Source organism: Clarias gariepinus, chromosome 5, assembly GCF_024256425.1.
Source record: "Clarias gariepinus isolate MV-2021 ecotype Netherlands chromosome 5, CGAR_prim_01v2, whole genome shotgun sequence".
Lineage (NCBI taxonomy): Eukaryota > Metazoa > Chordata > Actinopteri > Siluriformes > Clariidae > Clarias > Clarias gariepinus.
In genome coordinates, this window is record NC_071104.1 from 20,012,223 (window position 1) to 20,035,526 (window position 23,304).

A 23,304-nucleotide genomic window follows, 5' to 3' on the forward strand; every position below is an offset into this window, starting at 1 on the left:
TTTTTACATTGAGACACTTCCCTAACATGATCTTAATTTTTATATTAATTTTAATAACATTTAAAATATTCAATCTAATAAAAACAATGCATATAAAGTGCACAATGTGGTCACTTACTCATCTTCTATACTGCTTTATCCTGTATTCAGGATCGTGGGGACCTGGGGCCTATCTCAGGAGACTTAAGGCACGGTACACCCTGGACAGGGTGCCAATCCATTGCAGGATGCACACACACACATATTCTAATTCACACACTACGAGCAATTTGGGAACGCCAATTAGCCTAACCTGCATATCTTTGGACTGTTGGAGGAAACCAGAGTTTCCGGAGGAAACCCACAAAGCAACTTGCTGCACACAGAGACGGAAATCGAGCCTGGCGGGAATCAAACCCAGACCCTGGAGGTGCAAGGAGACCGTGCTAACCACTACACCACCGTGCCGCCTACGATGTGGTCAGATCTCTATAAAATCAAAGTTCTCTCCATAAAGATGATTTGACCATATTTGACAAACAATAGCATTCAGTAAAAAGCATAGAGTAGCAGAGATAAAAAAAATCCACACCATTACTGTATACCAATATACAAGTTGCATTAGTTATAATTTGTGATCATTTAATTGTGCCATTTTATGTGCATGTTATGTTCTCCAGCAGGGGGCACTATACCATTGTTTAGATTTAGATTTATATTCTAAATCGAAACACAGATACAAAAGTGTAAAATATAAGTTTTTTTAATGTAAAGCTTTAAAAATAACTTAAGTTATAATGCGTAAAAGTAAAATAAAATAAAATACAAACGTAAAATACTCCAAAATGTATAAAATGTACATTGAATCAGAATTCTAATAAATGTAGTTCGTAGTTACTGTAGTTTATGCGTACTACTATGTTCAAATAGGTGGGTGAATAAGTAAGGTCTATACACTTCGGTGCGTAATAATGTACAATATATGCAATAGTATCCGATCCCAGTGCAAAGTACAGGAAATGTTTGAAAATAATGAGGTATTCAATAATCCTTCAGTCCCTTTTCAAAGTGAGATTGTCAGAACGCAGGTCCTGCTAATTCTTAATATGTGGATGTACTTTGCTCTATTGACAGTGTGCCTTAAATTCAACCACTAGTCCTAGAGCGCTGTAAAACGTTGCTACACACTACCTCCTTAAAGAGTTCTCTGCACTACAGTGGAACGTGATTTCGGATATGGCCAATGCAATGTCATGGCGTCACGTCCGGTTTTATTTCGGCTTTTCCCCGAGCTGGAGGGTGGGGTCGGGCTATCAGGGGTAGCAGCTTTCTCCGATACAGAGCTCGAGGTGTGAGCGCGCGTGCGTGTGTGTGTGTTACTGAACAAACGATTAATGTACGTAAAAAGATAACACCAGGCCAGTGGAGAGGCTCGAGACAGCGTGTGGTAAGCTTTTACACGGAAAAACACTCACGGATTTCGATTCTTTTGCGGTTATTTAACGCAACGGTATGTTTGAACTACTGCTCAGAGGCTCAGCCTACTTACTTATTAAAGACAATAAGATGTCGGGATGCTGGATCTTGTTAGAAGTGCCTTTGGGAAGATTTTTGGTGCTATGGTTGTGTGATATAATGGTGGTATAATCTCTACCCAGCGAAACCCGGTAACTCATTCAGGCGTCTACATGCATCTTAAAGTCATTGAATGCATGTTGACGGATTGCGGAACTGATAACTGAGAGACTCGAGAGCCTGCTGTTTAACTACCGCGTTTCCTGTGTCATATGCCATTGATGAATGCATATTTGGTATTAATGTGTGCATGGGTAATTTGTTTAGAAAGTCTTTAGATATGTGCAATTGCTTTGCAATCTTTGCATGTTAAGAAAATCAGCTGAGTTTCCCTGTTTCGTTTCCACACCTTCTCATTCTAAACTTTCTTGATTTAGTATAAGTAATGCCATTTTACTTTTTTTTTTATCTATTGGAACACTGAAACTGTGAATGGTGAACAGGTTGGTCCACATGCACCTATGTCAGGAAATCTGTTGGGCCTCCAGATCCTGTAAACAGGATTTAATTTTAAGGGTCTGAATACTTAAATGTAGCCATTTTACTTATCAAGGATTCTGATCCAGAGAGTGATCAAGCTCTTTTAAGCTCTTAAAAAAAAAACCCACACACACTCACTCACACACACACTTGGTACAGGAACCCCATGTGTTTATACACCGTATCTCTATATTAGGTCTTCTACAGCTTGTTATTTTAATTTTTTTTATTTTTTGCATAGGCCAAATTGGTTTTCCACATTCAGCAACAGTTTAACAGTTATTCAGCATCAACAGTTTCGGTGAAGAATGATCAGTTTTTGTACTTTGGGGAAACAGCGAGTGTTGGGCTAAGATGGCATTGAACACAGTCATTCACACAGGCATTTTTTCCCCACATGCATTACCCCAACCACCAAACCATACCTAAATATACAGATTTTCTTATTTAGTGTACATTCATTATACAGTTGTTGATAGTCTTTTTGGATGCTCCTGTCGAGTGGCCGCCACAACCGACTATACTATAAGTCTGCACACAACTTGGCACAAGTTATGCTCGATATCCTTCCAGATGCAACTCTTTTATTTTATCCAGGCTTGGGACCGGCACTGCATCCAGTGGCTGGGATTTTGGCATTGGGTGGGAAAATAACCTTGGCCTTCTGCAAGGCAGGCAAGAAACCTACCGATGGCCATCAATGCCCCAGAGGAGTACGCAAAAGTGTCAAACCCCCATTTCTTTATATTAAATTAAATTAAATTATGTAGAATAAACATTGGCACAGACGATGGTTCTTTAAATGTATAGTACATGTGTAAGAATGTATGGTAAAGTAAAAAGAAAAAAAGTCACTATACAGTAAGTTTAAGGGTTAGTCCACACGAAGCCGGTGCGTTCCCTATCCGATAATTTTTTTCCCTCGTTCTAAAAAAAAAAATTGCGAAACCACTGAAAACGGTGTAGTATATATGCCAGACCAGTATGGGGCGCTGTAATTCTGTCATAGAGATACACTATACACGGAGAAGAAGACTTTGAGCATGCGCATAACCTTCGCGCTGTATACGAACCAAGATGGTGTTGTCCATTATCGCTTGTTGCTCATAACAGTTGCATAGAAACAATAGATTTTGCTGTAATAAAGCTAGTAGGCTTTGTAGCAACACAAACACAATCATGTAGTCCGCCATTATTGTTGTTGCTGTTACGTGTGATGCAGCCGACACGACGATACGGATTGGCTGTACACACGAAACCGCAAGGGTGTCGTTTTCAGATTTATCCACTTTGGGACCCGGTTTAAAAAAATAGTGGTTTCAGTCTCCTAAAACGCCGGATGCGTGTGGACGAAACGCCAATACGATAAAAAATTTATACGTATACAGCGAAACGCGTCTCCGTGTGGACAGGCCCTAAAATAATTAAACGCAGACAAGGTTGGTCCTGTGTGCACGCCCATCTTTGGCAGACGCTAATAAATATTGAGTATGCAAATGCAACGGTCATGTGACAAAATGTCCTAACAAACAGGATGTTGGAAACCAAAACAAATGAAGATTTTTCTTGGCAGATTTCATAAAGATTCCATTTTTTTTGAGAGTAGGCTTTTATGTAACAATCTTAGCAGCAGCCTTATTTTCACACTCTTTTGAATCCGAATATTAAGATGTGGGGGATGGCTCAAGCATTTTACATAGTACATAGTGTATAACTTGCTCTTGTTAGTTCATGAAATTATCCTAAAGTTTTTAAACATTCTTCTAATCAATAATGTTACATTTTTTGTGATGATTGTAATGTTTCCAATTTGTTCAGTTATTACATAATTTATATTATACAACAGATTAGACAGGAGACTTTCCAAGAGTGTTGATAATGGATGGTCACATGCATGGGTTAAAGTAGATCAGTATGAAATAGAGTATTGAGGAGAGAGCAGTTACCTGACAAAATGTACATTCAAAACCAGGGTTGCATTTTAGCAAGAAAACGCATCTGATAATTCTGTCATTTTAAATCGTATTTTGTTTCCCTAATGATTTTAGATTGTTTTGAATTGCATCCATGTTATATTTACACAGAAGGCAAGCTAGAAAACTAGACTAAACTAACTTTTAACAACCTTTTTAAATCCCTCTCTAACCCCTAATCAAGGGCACTACCTGGTGTGTTGAAGAAGTAACTGTACACTCTACATTGTGCACTATGTTTTTATTTAGCAATATTTGGGATTTAACCCTAGAACCCTGAAGTAAACTGAGCTGATATTCTAAACCGTAATAAATCAGCATAATCCTCACCTTTTTGCTACATAGTACCGTTAAAAATTTACAACTACTTTCACCCCTGTTAATTACACTTAATTACACAACTATCAGTCTCCAGCTCTGCCAGTTGCGGTTAGTCCTGCCGGTCACTGAAGGATATGCTGTAAAATAACTGGTAAAAAACAAACAAACATAATCTGTAGATCATGCTGTTGTGTCGGTTATCGTAACCAGCACAATACTCTCCTTCTCTTGTGATATTGCTACATGTTTTACTATTTTTTGGTGTGGAATGGAGAACACCTTAATTAGTATAGTTTAATAAATTGTGTTGATGTAAAGCAGTGCGCACAGACAACACACATACATTGCATGACATATTTAACCTTACCAATAGATTATGGGATTGCGGCAACAGGAAAATCAAGTTATGCACCACTTAAATGACTGCCCCACCTTTTTATATAATTAATAATAAACACGCCTATAGTGGCATTTCAAAGGCATTTTCATGTGTCTTTGTCATTAAAAGAACATTTCGTCTTGAACTGGACTTGAGTGTGACACTTGAGGCACACATTTACATTAAATGATTACCTCACTGGCTTATTAACCTAAAAAAAAAACAATTTAACTGAAAAGTGAAACAAGTTTCAATAAATTTATGTCAAATCAGTACAAAATCGGTATAATTAATTTCATTTGCAGCCACAGGTTATACATCCTCTTGGAGGCCTGGTTTTGTTTAACTTGTCGGTAGCCTTTAACTGGGTGTAAAATTATATTCTGAAAACGATTACACCCATGTTACACCTCACCAATTACCACCCAGTTGATTTTAGTGACAACATTTTTACTAGATTACTGTATATGGGAAAACTATCAAGTTCATGATTTCTTAAATGTTAAATTAAGGTCTCTTTAGAAACCAGAGTGTTAAATGGGCTACTAGATACTTTTCACTCATGCTGGAAATCACAAATTGTCATAAAAATAATTGTTTGATTATTGATAAATGCAAAAAATAACGTATTGATTCTTTAAAGTTAGTCTTCTTATAGAATCCTTTTTGTCCACATACGTATTTTGCACCCTGATGTATTCATCCTTTTTAAAAACATTTTTACTGTTTTGCAAAATTGATCAGTTGTATTGGTTGTTTTTTTTTAGAAATGTAGTTAAATAAGCTTGAATACACAATATCTTGCTCTTCATGCTTTTTTTACTTGGTCAACTTTTAACACAAATATTGAGAACAGTTCTGTAAGCAGTAGCCCACATCCCCAATTATTTACCCTTTATGTGTGAGAGGTTTTGTCATTTAAATTCCCTTTTACACCAAAAACTCCTACTTACAAGAATGATCTTTCCATCCTTGAATTGTATTCTATCCTATTATATTCTTATACTATGAGTGGTGTTTAGGTCAAACTGGGATTTCTGCTGAAATTTCTTGTGACCGAAGACATGAAAACAATTGACGTTCACAGAAGGCCTCAAGCGCAGTACGCAGTAAAACATTTGAATTTTGCAAATATTTTAAAGAAGGCCATACTGTGAATAACGATCCCAGCTGAGGTGGCTCGGAGTCTACTGCAATCATTCCAAGAACCATTCCGTGAGTGGAATGCCTGATCCTAACTTTCTGCAGAGATGCAGAGTCTATTTGTGGGAACTGTACACACAATCATTCACTAACATCATGTGTGTCGTTCACAACCACCCTGTTCTTGGTTGGTTTGGTTTGGTACTCTGGTCCTACAGTCCAAAGACATGCAGATAAGGCTAATTGGTGTTACCACATTGAGTGTAGTGTGTAAATGAGTGTGTATGTCCCACAGAATAAAGTGGTATAGATGATGAGACAAGAGTTCTGCTACCATTTTAAAGCATATGAAGAAATATGAAGAAGCGAGCCTGAAAGGGTTTGGATGGGAGAGGGTAATCCATTCCTATTAAAATAGAGCAAAAGGTAAAAGTAATGGAGCAAAAAGTTTAAATCTGATAAATTACAATGTTTGCCTAATATGCTTTCCCTTACTTCTGTGTTTTTCTCAGATTACAAGAGCATATTCCATATGATTGGTTGAAAATAAATTGAGAAGTAGCAAAAAGATGTGTAAAACTGTATGTAACTAAATAAGAGAGTGTTTTAGGAACAAATTAAATAAGCCCTAAAATTGGCTTTTGCTAAACTGAACAGACAAAGAGGCATGTAAGGAAAAAGGAAGCATAAGGCAATACATTACCTATTATGGACTTGTACACACTGGCTTTACAATTAAATAGAGGAAACCAGATACTGACTGGGTAAACTCTTCTAACAAAGCCCTGACAATGGAATGATCATTAGTCATTATCGAGAAACAACATTAAAAATAACTAACCATTGAAGAGTAAAAAATGTGTCAGAAAACATCAGTCATACTGTGAATGACAGCGGGAAGATTCCTGAATAGACACGTTGGAAAGTGGAGTTACTAGAGAATACCTCGTACATAACTATCAACATGATAAAAAGATCTGTAGAAATATGGATAAAAGTACCCTGAGGACTGTTATATATGGCATAGTATAGTATCCTAGTGTATTCATGGATTAAACTGTTTGGTATATTCTTCTGTTAAGCCTCAGATTTGGCAAAACAAAATGTGAAATTTTTCTTTAATTTTACATTAAAATGTAAATGTACATTAAATGTACATTAAAGTTACATTACAGCATTACTTTTTGATAAAAGTAACTAGTTAGAGTACTTTTCTGTTGCAGAAAATTAAAACTCCTTTGTGATTCCTCATGCATGTTGTTTTAGTCAAGACCTTTATAATTATTTTACCATTATCACTCAGCGAAGTTTGGCCCATAATCTGTTAACTACTAATACCTTTATTTCACCTACGCTGTTTTGCGCGGTGGCCGTAAGTATGGTTCATCATAATTCACCGCGCTGTGATTAGGTTTCCATCATTCCACGCATCCTTGCGTAGTCAAACCGTAATCAAAGGGTATGCTCGCTCTCTCTCTCTCTCTCTCTCACTCTCTCTCTCACACACACACACACACATGAATGGATTGGGAATGACTGCTGTCTGGCTTACGGATTACATAAATTGTCTGAATAACGGATTACATTTTAAAAAAAATAACTAAATAGCTGAGTACTTAAATGGCGGAACTAACACAGTAGATTACTAGTTGTAACGCATTACACCCAACACTGTTCATGAACATACTCGAAACTTCGAACAACGCCTTTTAAATCTTATCTTTTTTTTGTGCACTATTGTAAACATTTCTAAAGTATCTTTTTTGTCTTAGTTTTATCTAAAACTTTTTGTATTTAAAAATGTGATGAAATTAACTTTTTATGATAATGCATGTATGCTGACAGTTGTAGCATATCTTGAAATACTGTAAAAAAAAATGCATAAAAAAACAAATATTACAGGGATGAAAAAATAGATAAAAGGTAAATGGGAGGTTGGATTCTTTAGAAAAGCACAAGAAACTTAATTCAAATTTCAATCATACATAATCTTCATTATATCAACATATTACTAACCACTAAACACCCTATTCTAACGAAGATCATAGCATTCAAATGTAGTGATACACTTCCTATTTCTCTTAATGTGCCATCTGTGTCCAGCCCAAGATTTAGTATTCAGTATAGAAAGTCACAGTCATGCTTCTAGTGCTAATGGAGAAACAGTTCAGAGCATTTATTTTGTCCTTGCAATAACTTGAGAATAGAATTTTAAGTTCAGGGTTGATGAACCCATTATAATATTGCATGATTTGGTTATTTTAATTACATGATTATGAATTAATTGTAATTCATATTTTTAACTTGATAATAAATGTATAATTTATAACAAAGGGTATATATATATATATATATATATATATATATATATATGTAAGTGCTGTGTAATATAGATTGTGGGATAAAATTGAAAATCAGGTGTTAAGTTTTAAAACTGAAACACTGCTTGGAAAACAGGATTAGGCTGACTTGGTTAAACTATTATGATACCAGTGTGTCACCCATAATTATTAGTGTTATTCATTACATTCCTGCACAGTTTCCAGCTATTTGGGACATGGCCTCTAGAGAAAAATAATGAGCTTTCTTGTTTATATCAGTCCTCATTGGTGCTTCTCTGTCTTATCCGAACTGGATTTGAATCTGCGTAGAGTATTTGTAAGATAGCTTCTGCAGCTAAGCTGTGTGTGTGTGTCGTCGTCCCCCCGTCCCCCCTCATTTATTACATTAGCATGAGGTCTATACCAGAGGTACTGAATTAAAACTTTTGGTTAAGAGAATTTTCTTTGAACCGAGGTCCAAATTTCATGTTTGTGTTTGGATCCAAATCCCTATATATGGATAAGTTTAGAAATATAAGCATTTTAAAATGTCAATAACATTTTAATAATATTTTTTGTCAATATTTAGTAACTATGTTAAACATTTGGACATGGTGGCCTTGTATATTTCCTTTTAATCTTTAATAAATTTTTGGTAAATCTTTATTTGCACTAGGGCTGCAATTAACGATTATTTTGATAATCGATTAGTTGGGCGATTATTTTTCCGGTTGATCGATTAATCGGATAAAACCTAGATGTTTTGCTTATAACTATAAAAAAAACATAAATCAGGGTATTATTTATGTATAAAAATTACCTTTTAAAGATGCCAAAGCCACATATACAGTTTAATGATCTTTAATTTTGACATTAAATGACAACCTTAAATGAAATATATATATATATATATATATCTTAACAACTGAATATGTCGTTTATTTTTTTAACTATATAAACAGCCAAAATAATGTCATTTTGTATAATAAAATTATGTATGCATAAGTAAAACCACAGTAAATTACGTTTGTTACAAGTTAACTTTGTAGTGGACTATAAAAAAAAAAACTGTAGAAATGCAAAAAGCTAATAGTCACAAATGTACTATTATTTGCATTCGCTGAAAACCACAACAATCACTAAATGTAATATTCTACTGTTATTCGCACCGTGTAATTTAAGCTAATCACTATTGCTCATGAGGTGATTGCGCAATGGGATGTTAGCGAGCAGCACGTGAACAGATCTAGCGCGACTGTCCCCAAGTTAGCAAACAGTTTACAAAAGCACTTAAACTATACAACTTTTACACAATGAAGAGAGCCATCCGTAACACCAACATGTTTTCTTTTTAAATGTTCGTGCATGACATTCCATGAAAGCTCGGTCTTGCATAGCGTGTAGGTTACCGGCTTTATGAGGCGTTCAATGTAAATTGCTCCCATACCTTGGAGGACTCGGGGCGCATGTTTTTTTTTTTCTGCAGACGCTTCTGTAACCTCCATTGCGCGAGCGGCTGTGTATCTGTGTGTATTTTTGTGTATTTATGCATCTTGTGGTCGCGCTCCTCAGTGACGTGAGCAGCTCAACTAATCGATAACGGCATTCGTTGACAACGAATTTCATTATCGAAAATTATCGCTTAGTTGTTGCAGCCCTAATTTGCACTGCTGGGCTGTAAATAAATGTAAAAGGACTCTGGTTGCTCTTATATACAGTACTGGGCTTTCAGTTTGGGTATTTTAAATGCCCTCAGACTGTAGATATGTTTGCTTAAACGACCTGTGTTTTGTCTTGTAGTGGCATTTCACATTACTGCTTTTCATTATCGCCACCGTTTCAGAACAAACTGGTTTTAAACTTCCTGCAGGAAGAAAAAACATTGATTTGTCTATTTTGAAACTGTCCAAGGTTCTGGTTTCATCGTCTGCTTTCCTTTTCTTGGCGTAAGCCAGTGGTTCTCAAACATTTTCTGTCATTCCCCACTTAAGGGGGTGGGCGAATTTTCGAACCCCACTTGTCAATAAAATGATAACGAAATGTTTACTATTTCTAAACCAAAAAGATCAAATAACACCAAGTTCAAAACAGATAATATACACGTGCAACTGTTATAACAGGCTTACTTCGTCACTTATCTAGAACTTACTTTCAAAGACGTCAAGTTACTTTGTTCGGTTTCATGCTGTCTGCTGCCAGCGGTTTAAGACACAAAACACACACGGGTCTCTCCTCTGCCCCCACCATAAATCCAAGCGCAACATAGGCTTTATCATATTTTCCTTTCCTTTTTTGGTTGATTAGGCTGATGATGCTGAATCACCTGCTTTTTTGTGGTCCATGTAACAAATGTATCCATTGACGTTATTATGCTCACTACATACAGTATGCTACTGACCCGGTTTGTGTCTGTGGTAAAGTTAGTTTTATATTCGCATCTCCGAATTCAATAGCTGCGTAAATAAACCTGCAAATAAGATACACACATATATTTCCTCTATACATTGTCTTTAAGCTACATCCGCCTTAAATTATACATGTTTAAAAGCAGAAACACCATTATTCTCTACGGCGCAACGAATGATTTAGGGATCATCGCACACCAACAAAAAGCGCAAAACGATATTGATCTTCCCTTTTGTTCAGCGCCTGAAGGATCAAAAAGCAACTTTGTTGCCACACTGGAAACTAGAAATGCCAGACTAGTACTGCCTGATAAAATATAAATTTTTAACAAAAATACAGAAACATCAGCATACACATTGGAATAAATTAAATTAAATTACATATATAATACCGAATGTTTCCTTATATTTTGTTCCTCTGCAATTAACATACCGATGTTAAACCGTTATTGTTGCACTATGGTTTCACTTTTTCTCTGATGTTATTTTAATTTATTTGTATTAATGATCCATTTGATTGTTTAGTTTCGAGTGTCCAATCTTTATTGTCAGTAAAGAAAAGCATGAATTAGAATAGGTACTTTTCTATTATTTTCCACTAATTCCCTCTCGTTCATTGCGCCCCACCTGTCATGTCTGTATTCCCCACTAGTGGGGTGCGCCCCACACTTCGAGAACCACGGGCGTAAGCCATGCTCTGTTTTGCTTTCGTTTCTATTTCTTCCACACACAATGTCTATACACAATAAATTATCGCAGTGATTGGCTATGTTCAGTGATGTGTATAGCTACGCTCACTTACCCTTAGAGGGAAAAAAAAAGATAACTGGTATATTAATTTCTTATTTATCTGGAAAGCATCAGGGTCCAGATAGAACTGTCTGTGGGTCTGGATCCAGACCACGGTCTGCCATTTAGTGATGTCTGGTCTATACTAATGTGAGTACTTGTTTAAAAAAAGACTTGAAATATTCTGTGTATTCTTTGGTACTAGCCATGGGATGTGACATCAGGCAAAGAGAATTTCACCCCTTGATACAGATTAGAAGGAGGATGTTAACACTGTGGGGCCTTGGCCCAGTTGTGCTCCTGCTTTTTTCATAATGCTGATCAGGAAGTTTCAAACAAGCCAGCGGGAAAAAAAAAAAAAAAATCCATCTGGTTTCCTCAGATATTTCCGCTCTAGACAGCTTGTACCATGCTGTACAGAATTATTTCCAACCTTTATCAAAATAAGGAAAACCTATTATAGAGAATACAACATGCATTTAGCAGTCTACGCACATGGCGTATAGATTTATTTTAAAGGATTTTGTTTTGCAGACACTTACTGTATAGTGCTCTTGGTCAACTCCTCCATGGCGAACATTTAATGGTCATGTTTAGGTTTGTAAAGATGGACTTCCCTCTTCGATTTCAGTAAGGTGATTGCAAAACTGCCTTTGTGTTTACTCATACTGAATGTACTGAACTTGTATTGTACTGAATACTGTAAACCCCCCTTTGTACGTTGGTGTGTGCATTAGCAAAATGTTCATGGTTTTCCCTGACCTCACATACAGTTCCAGTTTTTAGTCGTAATGTATAGTAGCTTTATACAAGTTGAGGGCCTGCATTTTATAAACTGTTATGAGAAAGGACTTGCAACACTTCCAGAAAACTTGTAAAAGTGGTGTTGATTTTGAACCAGCAGTAAACTATACTGTGCAATCTTAACCACTTGATATCTCAGTTCTAAAACTGTGATATATGTGCTCTTTCTGTTTTTTGTTTCCAGAAACAGCTCATGGATACATATTGTGAGAAGTTTCAGACATGTGACATTTTTGTTATGGACCTATTGTGTTTAAGGGTATTTTTAACTGCACATGGATTTCCTTTGTATAATGCTTCTGCATACATTACCTGATTTATAAAGGTCAGCACCGATCAGTCTCTTGTTTTTTGTTTCTCATGGTAAAGCAGAAAAGCAGGACATAGTTAAGGGTAAAAAACAGAGTGGCTGAGCACTAAGAAAAAATAAAAAACACAATTGATTTTCAAGATTATTATTCGGCATTCATTAGTTTAATACTTAATGTAATAAATAAATGTTACTGTGAATAAATTTGCTGTTCACTAAATATTAAATAGAAATTACTAATTAAAAGGTTACAGTGATTCTTTTATTGTATTATTATTATTATTATAAAAAGATCATAATATACGTTCAACCATTTCATCTACTCTGTTCCCATTCATGAAAGTTTTGTTTTTGCCGGTATAGTGAGCATCCTTGAAATGATTGCTCTAGCTCAGTAAAAAATTAGACTTATCAGGGACATATCTCAGAGATATATCTAAAAAAGGCAAAGACCAAACCAAAAAAAAAAAAAAATCTAACATTGACATTGGTTTCAGTAACAGCAGTTTTACTCTGGGATACAATTTCAGTACCTTACATTTCAATCTTCACAACATTTATTCATCTTTAGTAACTACCTTATTCTGCTCAGGGTCACAGTGGGTGTTTTTACTTTGATCACAGGGCGTCACTTTTGTGTCATTAACATTTGTGTTTCGTTAACACATTTAAGAAATTGGGCTATGCTACTTCAAACCAGATAATGGTTTATGTAACTTGCATCTTTGCATTACAATTCAGTAGGGATAGTAATAGTGCATGTAAGCATTAATTTTAATTTATCTTGTCTACAAGTTCCATGCAAAATTAGAATATGGTTTATGGTATATAGTACATGGATTTTCAATTCATAGTAATGCAAGTGCACACACATAGCTGTGTGTGCACTTGCATTTATGTCTGCCTTAAGCTCCTGTCGTGCAATGTGATTGAAACCAGTGTCACTGCTATCTCTGGGAAGAAAGAGGGTGTGAAGTTAAACTGGTTATTTTGCCAAACACTTACGTCAAAAGGAGGAAGAATGAATAAAGGCCAATGCAAATATAGCACACATTAAAAGGAAAAAACACATTGCACCTAATGCCTTAGGAAATATAAGCGTACGCTAAGCATAATTTTTTTCTTTTATGCCAGCAAACACTAGCACTTGCAAATCTTAGTGTTGTGTCTTTGTGTGTGGGAGAGTGAGAGTTAAGAATGAATGTCATGGCTTGCATGCTACATAGCCTTTGGCAATCTGGGAATTCTAATGAATTCCTTTATCTGGGGGCAGGGCAGCGGCATTTATTTTTCAATGGCAGGTAGCCATTAATGAAGGTAATAAAACACGTATGACCTACATATGTAGGTCACAATTTTAACCCTGTTGCCCTCTGTTCATTCCTTACTAGAGTTTACCCTGGTGAAAGCAGTCCTGAAGTCATGTCCTATTTTATTAAAGAGCAAAATACTTATTTTAATGTTAGGTTCAAAGTACAATGTCTAGAGATATTAAGTGTATTGTAATATTATCATAGTGTTTGAACCAGTTGGAGCCGGATCATGGCCATGCCCAGAAATGTCCTTGTTTCTGTAAAATTTGTGCTGACATTGAGGTACATGTATGAGGAAGAGTGAGCATGCACCAAAAAAGCCATAGCCAGCAAATTCTGGTGCAGTGTCCCTGCATGCATGTTGTTGCTGCTTTCTAGTAATGTCCTTCTTGCTTCAACACTGCCAAGAACAATAGCTGGAAGCAATGCTTCAGGGTCCCATTTCCTGGGTAAAGAGCAGCAGTGTGAATAGACACCGGACACCACATCCTTGAAACCATCAGCGCTCTCTCTTTCCCCTGAACAGCAAACTCAGTTTCTCAGTGATAATTTGTTGGTTTTGCGGTACAAGATTTTTTTCAGGGTTTAAGTACTATTTTATGTTTTCAAACAATAAAAATAGTACTCTTTGGTACTTTATAAAAAAAGACAACATTTTTCATATTTCCTCATTTGAAATTTATAATTTAAGTATGTTCGCTGGGAACTATTACAGAAAAGGAGGCAAGAGGGGGGTCCACCCTGGATGTGGAGCCAGACCACATCACAGGACACAGACGTGCCTCACACAAAATCGTACACTTTGAGCAATATGGAAACACTAATCCACAACGCATGGACTTCGAGTACCCGAAAGAAACCAACAGCTGAGGCGTTTGTTTACAGCTTATGGAGGCATGCAGCATTTCTTTTGCCATAATGAATAATTTGTTTGTGTGGGCTCACTTTATTTTTCGTATTTTTTCAATAATATGGATATATTTATTTGAGTTTGATTAATATTTGTTCATAATGTACATGAAATAAAAAGATAATGGGTTTCACCAAATAACTACATGGTATTCCTAGTAAAGAGACTACCAATCGGTTTTATGAGTTGCTCTGTATATGGGTCTCTGCTAAAGGTGTAAATGTAATTTAAAATAAGCTATTAAAACTTGACAGCACATTCTATATATTAAGGGAGAGTGATGAATAATATGAATAACTATATGAATAAGTCTGTCAAACTATATGTCAACTTCATATAGAGTCAACTATATGAATAAGTCTGTCAAATCGATGTTGCTATTAGTTAGTCTATTTAGCTGTAAATTTCTACTCTTTGAGGAACACGAGTATGATACATATGTTTTTAAATGCACAGGATTGTCATACATAGATGTAGTGTGCGTGTGATGTATTAATTTTTTGTGGTAAACACTTTTAAGGTTGAAAAATTGAAAAAGCCTATTGAGATATGATCTGGTACCATGCTATCCTGTGATCCTTTGTTCACTTGCAAGAGTAGGTTTTAAACACCAAAATCTAATGTCTGTCTCTCAACAGGTAGAATTAGACCAAGTGTGTGTGGAGTAGCTGAGAGAGGCATTCAGATATGGCGGCCAACAAGGGGAAAAATCAGAGCTCCTTGGCATTGCACAAGGTCATCATGGTGGGCAGCGGTGGTGTAGGCAAGTCAGCTCTTACACTCCAGTTCATGTATGATGAGGTGAGTAGTCCTGTTGAAGTATAAAGTCCTACTAATTGTTTGGAAACTATATGGGATTTAAGAATCTTATTCTAAATGGTCAACTCCTGATCATCACACCCACAGATGCTTATTTAATATCTTGTTCCAGACATGGTCCTCTATTTGCTATTAAACTAATCAAAAAAAGTCATTTTACTGCATCTAGCAAAGGAGACAATTGCATATAGTTAAAATTACAAGAATTGGGTTAAGAACTATCCAAGACATTTTCAAAACTGGAAGGAAAGTGCTAAAAACACCCCAAAAATTAGAGTGGAAATCACAGCTGTCTGTAAGACCATTTCTACACACATACAATTTGACAAGAACTTACAGAACTGGGAACATTTGGCCAATCAATTGGTCAGGTCTAGGCTCAGCAAAATTATATGGCAATAAAATGAAGCCAGCTGACTACCCGAATGTCATACTGAATGACCAGGTAATCCTGTTAATGCCTTTTTTTTTTCCTTCTCTGATGCCAAACATAGTATTCCCAGACTTAAATTGTAAAATGGTGCTTCTATGAGCATGTGGAATGACTTTTACACCTAAATCGCCCATCATATTGTGCACTAAAATCAAAGCTAAATACATTCAACCAAAAATGTGTGAGGATTTTTTTTTCTTTTGGCGATTGTGTAAAAAAATCTTGAATGTTTGTGGAGATTTGTCTGTGCAGGCACAAGCGCATTAGTCATGTTAGTTAGGACTGGGGCATAGTCAACATCTCAATTTATCATAAAGGTGTTCAGTGAGGTTGAGGTCAGGGTTGGAGTAATTTCACATTAATCTCAACAAATCATGTCTTTATGGACCTCACATTGTTCACAGGGGCATTGTCATGCTGAAGCATATCTGGGCCCTGAAGCCTGATTCATAATTTTGCGTCGAGTCTACATGGAGCCTCTGCCAGGCTAAGCAAGGCATTCGCCCCTCTCTCTCGAGATTGTTCTTCTGTGTGCTACAAACAATGGTGAAACAAGCAAAAGTGGTCCAACAGCTGAGCAGATCTTGTTGGTGGTGGAGCCAAGAGATGCTGAACAACATTTAATTCTATGAAAATTGCTGCAAATACTGAGCATATTTAATATAGAATAAATATGTATCCATAGGTTAAAGAAATTGGGTAAAATTCCTAGATAAATTTTTGGCATAAATATCTCTTTTGTGCTCATCAGTTTGTTGAAGACTATGAGCCCACGAAAGCGGACAGTTATCGGAAAAAGGTTGTGCTGGATGGGGAGGAGGTACAGATCGATATTTTGGACACAGCTGGTCAGGAAGATTATGCAGCCATCCGAGACAACTATTTCCGCAGCGGAGAAGGTTTTCTGCTTGTATTCTCTATAACTGAACAAGAGTCTTTCACAGCCACAGCGGAATTCAGGTCAGTAGTAACACACAACAGCACACCCTTGTGATTTAAAAATAATGTAGTCCTTGCCCGGCTAGTGTGCACACTTGTCTTGCTGGAGATCTATCCAGGGAGCTGATCTTGCAGGGGCATGAACGTGATCCTTGTATTTTAAAGTGGCATATTAGTAATTTTATGACATATATGATAATGTAAAATTTTACTATTAATCTTTTTTGGAATGAAAAAGAGATTGAACAGTCCTTGAATCCATCCTGGCTGTATTTGAGAGTCGTGTGAAAAGGCTCTTAGACGAGTTATCATGCATGTGTTTGTACAGGGAGCAGATCCTGCGTGTCAAAGCCGAGGAGGATAAAATTCCACTGCTGCTGGTGGGGAATAAGTCTGACCTAGAAGAGCGCAGGCAGGTGTCTGTGGACGATGCCCGAACGAAGGGAGAGGAGTGGAATGTACAGTATGTGGAAACTTCTGCTAAAACACGTGCCAATGTAGATAAGGTTTGTCCGAGTAGTTACATGTTGCTTATGTGTTTTACTTTTAAAAAAAGAAAAAGAAAAAAAATCTTTCTACCTACCTACTCTTTTCTGACAATCTAATGAGTACATATTAATAAAACTATTTACTTCCAAAGGTATTTTTTGACCTTATGAGGGAAGTACGAGCCAAGAAGATGTCAGAAAATAAGGACAAAAATGGAAAAGGAAAGAACAAGAAGAACAAGAAAAGCTTCAAGGAACGGTGCTGTTTACTTTGAACTCCACATGGAGGTCTTCATAAACAAATCTACTTTCTACTCTAAGGACCATTTAGTTTTTTCTTTGTTGCAATCTAACAATAATTAATGGCAGGTCATCACTGTCAAGGCCTTTCATATTTCCTTTCTCCATACACAAAATCATTTTTCAGAGATTAATGACCAGTGGCTACGTTGTGAGAAAAAGACTGTAGCACTTTAGGACTCACATGACATGGAGGTGATCAACCTGTGCACAACACTAAGCTTTTTTTTTTTTTTTTTTTTAATGTGATTTTATTTTAATTTCACAGCTTGTTTTCATACTCTTGCTAAAATCTTTTTTTCTATTTGAAGAATTATTTGATGATACAGTTTCTTTTATTTAGAAATATATATATATTTTTATCCCATTGCCACTACATAGTGGAGGCATTATGCTTTAGCTCTGTCTCTTCTGTCTATCTGTGATTCCTATCCTTATATAGTTATAATTGGTGGTATATATTGGAGGTAAAGGTATCCTTATCAACGGTTTGCCTTAGATAAAATGAAATTGCTAATGAGAGTATGTTTGGTATCATAAATCCATTTTCACTTTAATAGAAACAGATTACTGATTTGTGGTATAAATATTTTTCTTCAGGATGCCTGAGAGGCTAGAAGGCTGATATGAAGTTTTGGTAACAAAGTAGGAAGTAAATACATGGCGGCCATTATATGCTGTCACACTCAACAAAATAAATTTTTAACAGTAAACTGCAGTTAAACAACTTTGAGGGATTGGAATGATGGAACTTTTTGTGCACTAAATAAAGCCCAGTTTTGCTATAGAAGAATCGACACTGCCTCCCACTGGTTGACATTAATACTTCACAGTCATACAAAAGAGGTGCATCACATGGGTAGATACTGCTAAGATAGTATTGCCTTGATCACTCACTTACTTTCACTCACCTTCTATACCGCTTTATCCTGTATTCAGGGTCGCGGGGACCTGGAGCCTATCCCAGGAGGCTTAGGGCATGAGGCAGGGTACACCCTGGACAGGATGAAAATCCATCGCAAGGGTATTGCCTTTATGTTTGAGTTTTATTGAGATGGCTTTTCAATATTTTTTGTCAGTGCCCATATGACAAATGTGCCATAAGTACTTGTGCCAACCTAATATTATAAGTATAACAATGACTTTTGACTGAATGTTAAATGAACTTATTTGCATAGCCTGTTTTATTTAGTATTCAGATACACCCACTGCTTGCTACAGGTCCACCTATGATGATGCTGAAATTAATGTTTTATATCATGTTTAAAGGGTGAGCTCTTTCAGAAATGGTCTGCAATTTTAAAGATTGTTTTCCACTGGATGATAATCAAGATAATTTTAAGTATGTTGCCAAATAAACACTTTTGTTGTATTTCTCAACGTGGTCCTTACACAGTATGAGCTATGTTTATAGAATTTCCTCATCTTACTTCTTTAAAAAGAGATGAATGCAGAAGATGGATGTTAGATAGGATTTATTGGTGCATCATACATTATAAGTTTTCTCCAACTATTTATAACCTTAAAAATATTTTCCAATTTTACAACCCATTAGTTTATGCTTATGGCCATGCATGCAAACTAAATATGTCTATAAGAGCTAACTTCCTTAGCAGGCTATAACAATGGCATTCTTCTAGCCATGTAGTGCCTAAACTTACTTCACTAACCGAGGCCTTAAAGGTACAAAAAAAAAAAGGTGCTTAAATTGTAAAAAAAATAAATAAAATAAAATAAATCCACATGTTTGTGAGAAACAGGTGCAGATGATGGCAGGTAGTCAGGCCGGTGAATATTATACTGGTAATGCTGAGTGATAAAACAGATGAGATAGAAAATGAGGTTGCTGCTAAGCTTGTTACATAAGCAAGCAATTTTAGGTTCTGTTATATTAAAACATTTGTTCTGATTTATTTAATTTAACCTACAGAATGTAATTTAATTTAATATAAAGAAATGATTCAGTTGGGTTAACGCACCATCTCTATCAGTACAAGCTAAAGGTGTTTTACAGTTGATGTTATTTCTGAGAGAAACCCACAAACTGCAGCAATGGAACTTCACCAAGAACAACTGGAACTTCTTGTGTGCTGTGGTCAGGTGAGTCCAACCTGTGGTCAGACAGTGAGAATGGATGCCATCATGAAGTAATTTTCATCTCCTTTTTAATATTATTAAAATCCTGTGGTCTTACACAAACCATAGAACATAAACAGGTAGCATGGAGGAAAGTAATGATTGTCCCCAGTTAAGGGGATCTCCCCTCTAGTTAGAAGGTATGAGTGTTCATGCTCAAAAGAACCTCATTGCTTATGCTGTTCATTTAGTATATTTGTGTATTTTATGAAATGTGCCACTTGTGTTGCAATCTAAGTTCAATTAATTGGTACTGATCATACATTCAGTATACTGTGGCCCAGAAAAGCAAAGCATCTCTCCTGTGTATGTGTATGCTTTTTCATCTGTAGACATATGATTTTTTTTTTTTTGTGTGTGTGTGTGTGTGTGTGTATTAGGGTTGGCTTCAGAAGGACAAAGCACCTCTCCCAGGAAAGTGCATACACATACACAGGAGATATGTTTTGCCCTTTCTGGGCCACTGTATGCATAAAATATGAACTTTATATTTTATTATACATATGATCTCTGCTGAAAATTATATGGAAATCTTATGTCCATTTTTGTAAATTTGTGTGAAAAAAATTAAACAGCATTGCATACATATGTTTACAATTAATCACTGATTTCATTATGGATGTTAAAAAGGTAATACCGTATACTGGGGTTTATTTAAATAAAAATAATAAAATTAAATCGTTACTTTTATAGTTATTTATTAATTTTGGTGTAGTGAGGCAGCAAAAGCTGTGGCAATAAGTCTAAACAAACGTGTCTGTTTATTATTTACACTAGAAAACTTCTTCCTGATTACAGGTTTGAAACTCTAGTATTAATTAAACACATGCAGTTATCATGAGTCACCAGCATAGTACAAGACTGTAACAGATAACTTTGACCACTAGGGGTCAGTCATGTCATGTCATGTCATTCACGTCAGAAGCAGGGATATTTTTATCACATGAATCGTGGAGAGGTGTGATTGTATCACCATACAGTAGTGTGCAATGCAGACTTCAAGTCTTTCTAGATAAACAATTACAAATTGTAGTCAAATATCTAAAATTGTCTAAATGACACTTTGTTTTCTCTTATTGATGAAGATACTTTAGTATGGCTTGACATCATAACATGTATGTGACTCTGACATACCAAAAATACATCATGCTAAAAGTAATTTGTCATAAACCACTAAAGTACACTGCCTGGCCAAAAAAATATCATTTAACAACTTTAAGCTTTGATTATGATGTGCAATGCAGTTTTATGTGTGAAAATGATTCTTATGCAACCAGAACCACTCATTCACAACTTGAGTCTAGGAATACACCTGTGCTGTCCTTCATTACAGTATATTTGGTTAGTCATAATATTTATAAACCTGCCTGCATAGGCCTGTACAGTGGCCACTATGCATGATGGATGCTTCGCTTCATGCATTTCCCTTCTTGATGCGCCCATCACACTGGAATAGAGTCAATCTGGACTAATCATACCATATGATCTTTTTCTACTGTTCCAAAGTCCAATCTTTTTATGCACTAGCAAATAGAAATTTTGTCTTTTGATTATTCTACCTAACAAGTTGTTTTCTTATGTTCACACAGCTGATTACTTCTACCAATCTTGCGAGTTCAACTAACATGTGCATTTGGAAATACTTTTACGTTCACTATAAAACAATAGGCTGATTTCTACTGCTGATTGTTTTTTTTAACAATACACCTAAGTAATTAACTGATTTCTATTCATGATTTTTGTCTGACCACATTTTCTAATCAAAGTTGATGGTCCTGCACTGCCCAATTTTTGTTTTCTTTGCATGATGTATGCCAGTAATTTGACCCTTCTGAAATGCCAACTTTTTATGGCCAGAAGGTATAAGTTACCCCTGACAAAATCATCCACAACCAGGGTTGTAACCACCTGAACTCAAAACTGACAAGGGCATTATTTGTCAGCTGATGTCAACTAAAATAAGCCTTTATAAAAGTTTCTTTAAATGTATACCAGTTGTCCTTAAAAGTATAGATAGGTGTCACTCAGCCTTATGAACACTACCCCAACATTTTTTTTTCCAGTTGTAGTTGTAGTAGAAAATCAGCTGCAAGAAATAACCCATCTCAGAGCTTGGCTAAGCTAGAAATCAGAGTTTCAGTGCCAGTGGTTTTATCTTGACTGTCAAAGTGAGGTACACATTCTTCACTAGGTCTGCTAAAGGTAGCAGACCAAAACACTACAGAAGGGCTGAGATCCTGCCATTTTCTTTTGCTTGGCGTGACAGGAAGACCTTTCATTTCAGCAAAGCCCTTTGTTTGGTGACCGTTTCACACACCAGATAAAGCTCTTGCCTTTAATGAGGCTCTATTTATTAGAGCAATGGCACCTTAAAGATATTGTGCCATTTTACATGTAAGTTACTTGTCAGCATGGATAATTCTTTTTGGAAAAAAAAGATCTCCAATATTGCTGATAAAAAGAGCATTGGTAATTGCTCTGGAGTACTATTATTGTGGTACAAGATATGATCCACAATGCAGTGTGATATACAGTAAATATTATTCAGGAAAGAAAAAAAATCAATCATATTCATAAATTTGTTCCGAGGATGTTAAGCCAAGCTTATATCAATGCAATAAAAAAATGTCAATCTAGACAAAAAAAAAATTAAAGAATAGGGAAGAAAAACCCTTCAAACACCCATACGATAACAGTACTTTGCAGCTGTGCCCCATGGGACTTCAATGATGTAGACTTAATTAATCCACACACCTGAGCCCAATTGCATTTCTGGATATTTCAGGCTTGCACACATGCTAACCTAAGTTGTAGGGGTTTGCAAATTATATTTTAAGACATTGAAGCCTTTTTATGAAGCTTTCCCTTGGCATAAAAAAGTTTTGAATGTAGAATGTCACACTGTAAAATGTTTTGAAATCATCTATTGAGTATAGGTAGCGAAAAATCTTAAAGATGACGTTTTTGAAATGATTTATTCATTTATTAATGATACACCTATAAGGTAGTTAATTGATCGCCACACTAACTATAGCATCTGTTTATCTTAACCATTGTCCTAATTAGAAAATAAATTTTCAGAACTTATTCCTAATGTACTTACTGATTCTTTTCAGTAAAAGATATCTTTGAAAGATTATAGATTATTTGATATTCTCTTACATTATAATAGCAATATTTATATTACATTTCATATTCTTGGGCGATTATTGATGAAAGTTTGAAGGCTTTAATAAAATAACCTTAAAACAATGACCCCAAACACTGTTGCAAATTCAACCTTAAAACAATAGAATATAAACATGTCTTTATAGAATTTGTTTAATATCCATTCACATAATCACTGTCCAGTATACATTTATGGTCCCTTAAGTTTATTAAGAATTTAGAAATCTTTATTGAAGAATGAGGCGAACACAACAGCTTTCTTGTTTAAGCATAATTCCTCATGCTCCCAGACCACTCTTACACAATTTGAGTACTTGAA

General features: G+C 35.8%; 1 protein-coding gene across 1 annotated transcript; it reads left to right on the forward strand.

Moving 5' to 3' along the window:
• Window positions 1-1,291: 1,291 nt before the first annotated feature.
• Window positions 1,292-19,061, forward strand: ralba (v-ral simian leukemia viral oncogene homolog Ba (ras related)). The gene is made up of 5 exons (XM_053496546.1): window positions 1,292-1,426; window positions 15,341-15,503; window positions 16,706-16,914; window positions 17,222-17,399; window positions 17,534-19,061. The coding sequence occupies exons 2-5, from the start codon at window positions 15,390-15,392 to the stop codon at window positions 17,654-17,656; spliced, it is 624 nt and encodes a 207-aa protein (XP_053352521.1). The 5' UTR covers window positions 1,292-1,426; window positions 15,341-15,389; the 3' UTR covers window positions 17,657-19,061.
• The last annotated feature ends 4,243 nt before the right edge of the window (window positions 19,062-23,304 follow it).

Coding starts and splice junctions, on each gene's coding strand:
- ralba (XM_053496546.1), top strand. CDS start 15,390: ATGGCGGCCAACAAGGGGAAAAATCAGAGCTCCTTGGCATTGCACAAG. Junction 15,504..16,705: donor TCCAGTTCATGTATGATGAG/GTGAGTAGTCCT, acceptor TGTGCTCATCAG/TTTGTTGAAGACTATGAGCC. Junction 17,400..17,533: donor CACGTGCCAATGTAGATAAG/GTTTGTCCGAGT, acceptor TTACTTCCAAAG/GTATTTTTTGACCTTATGAG.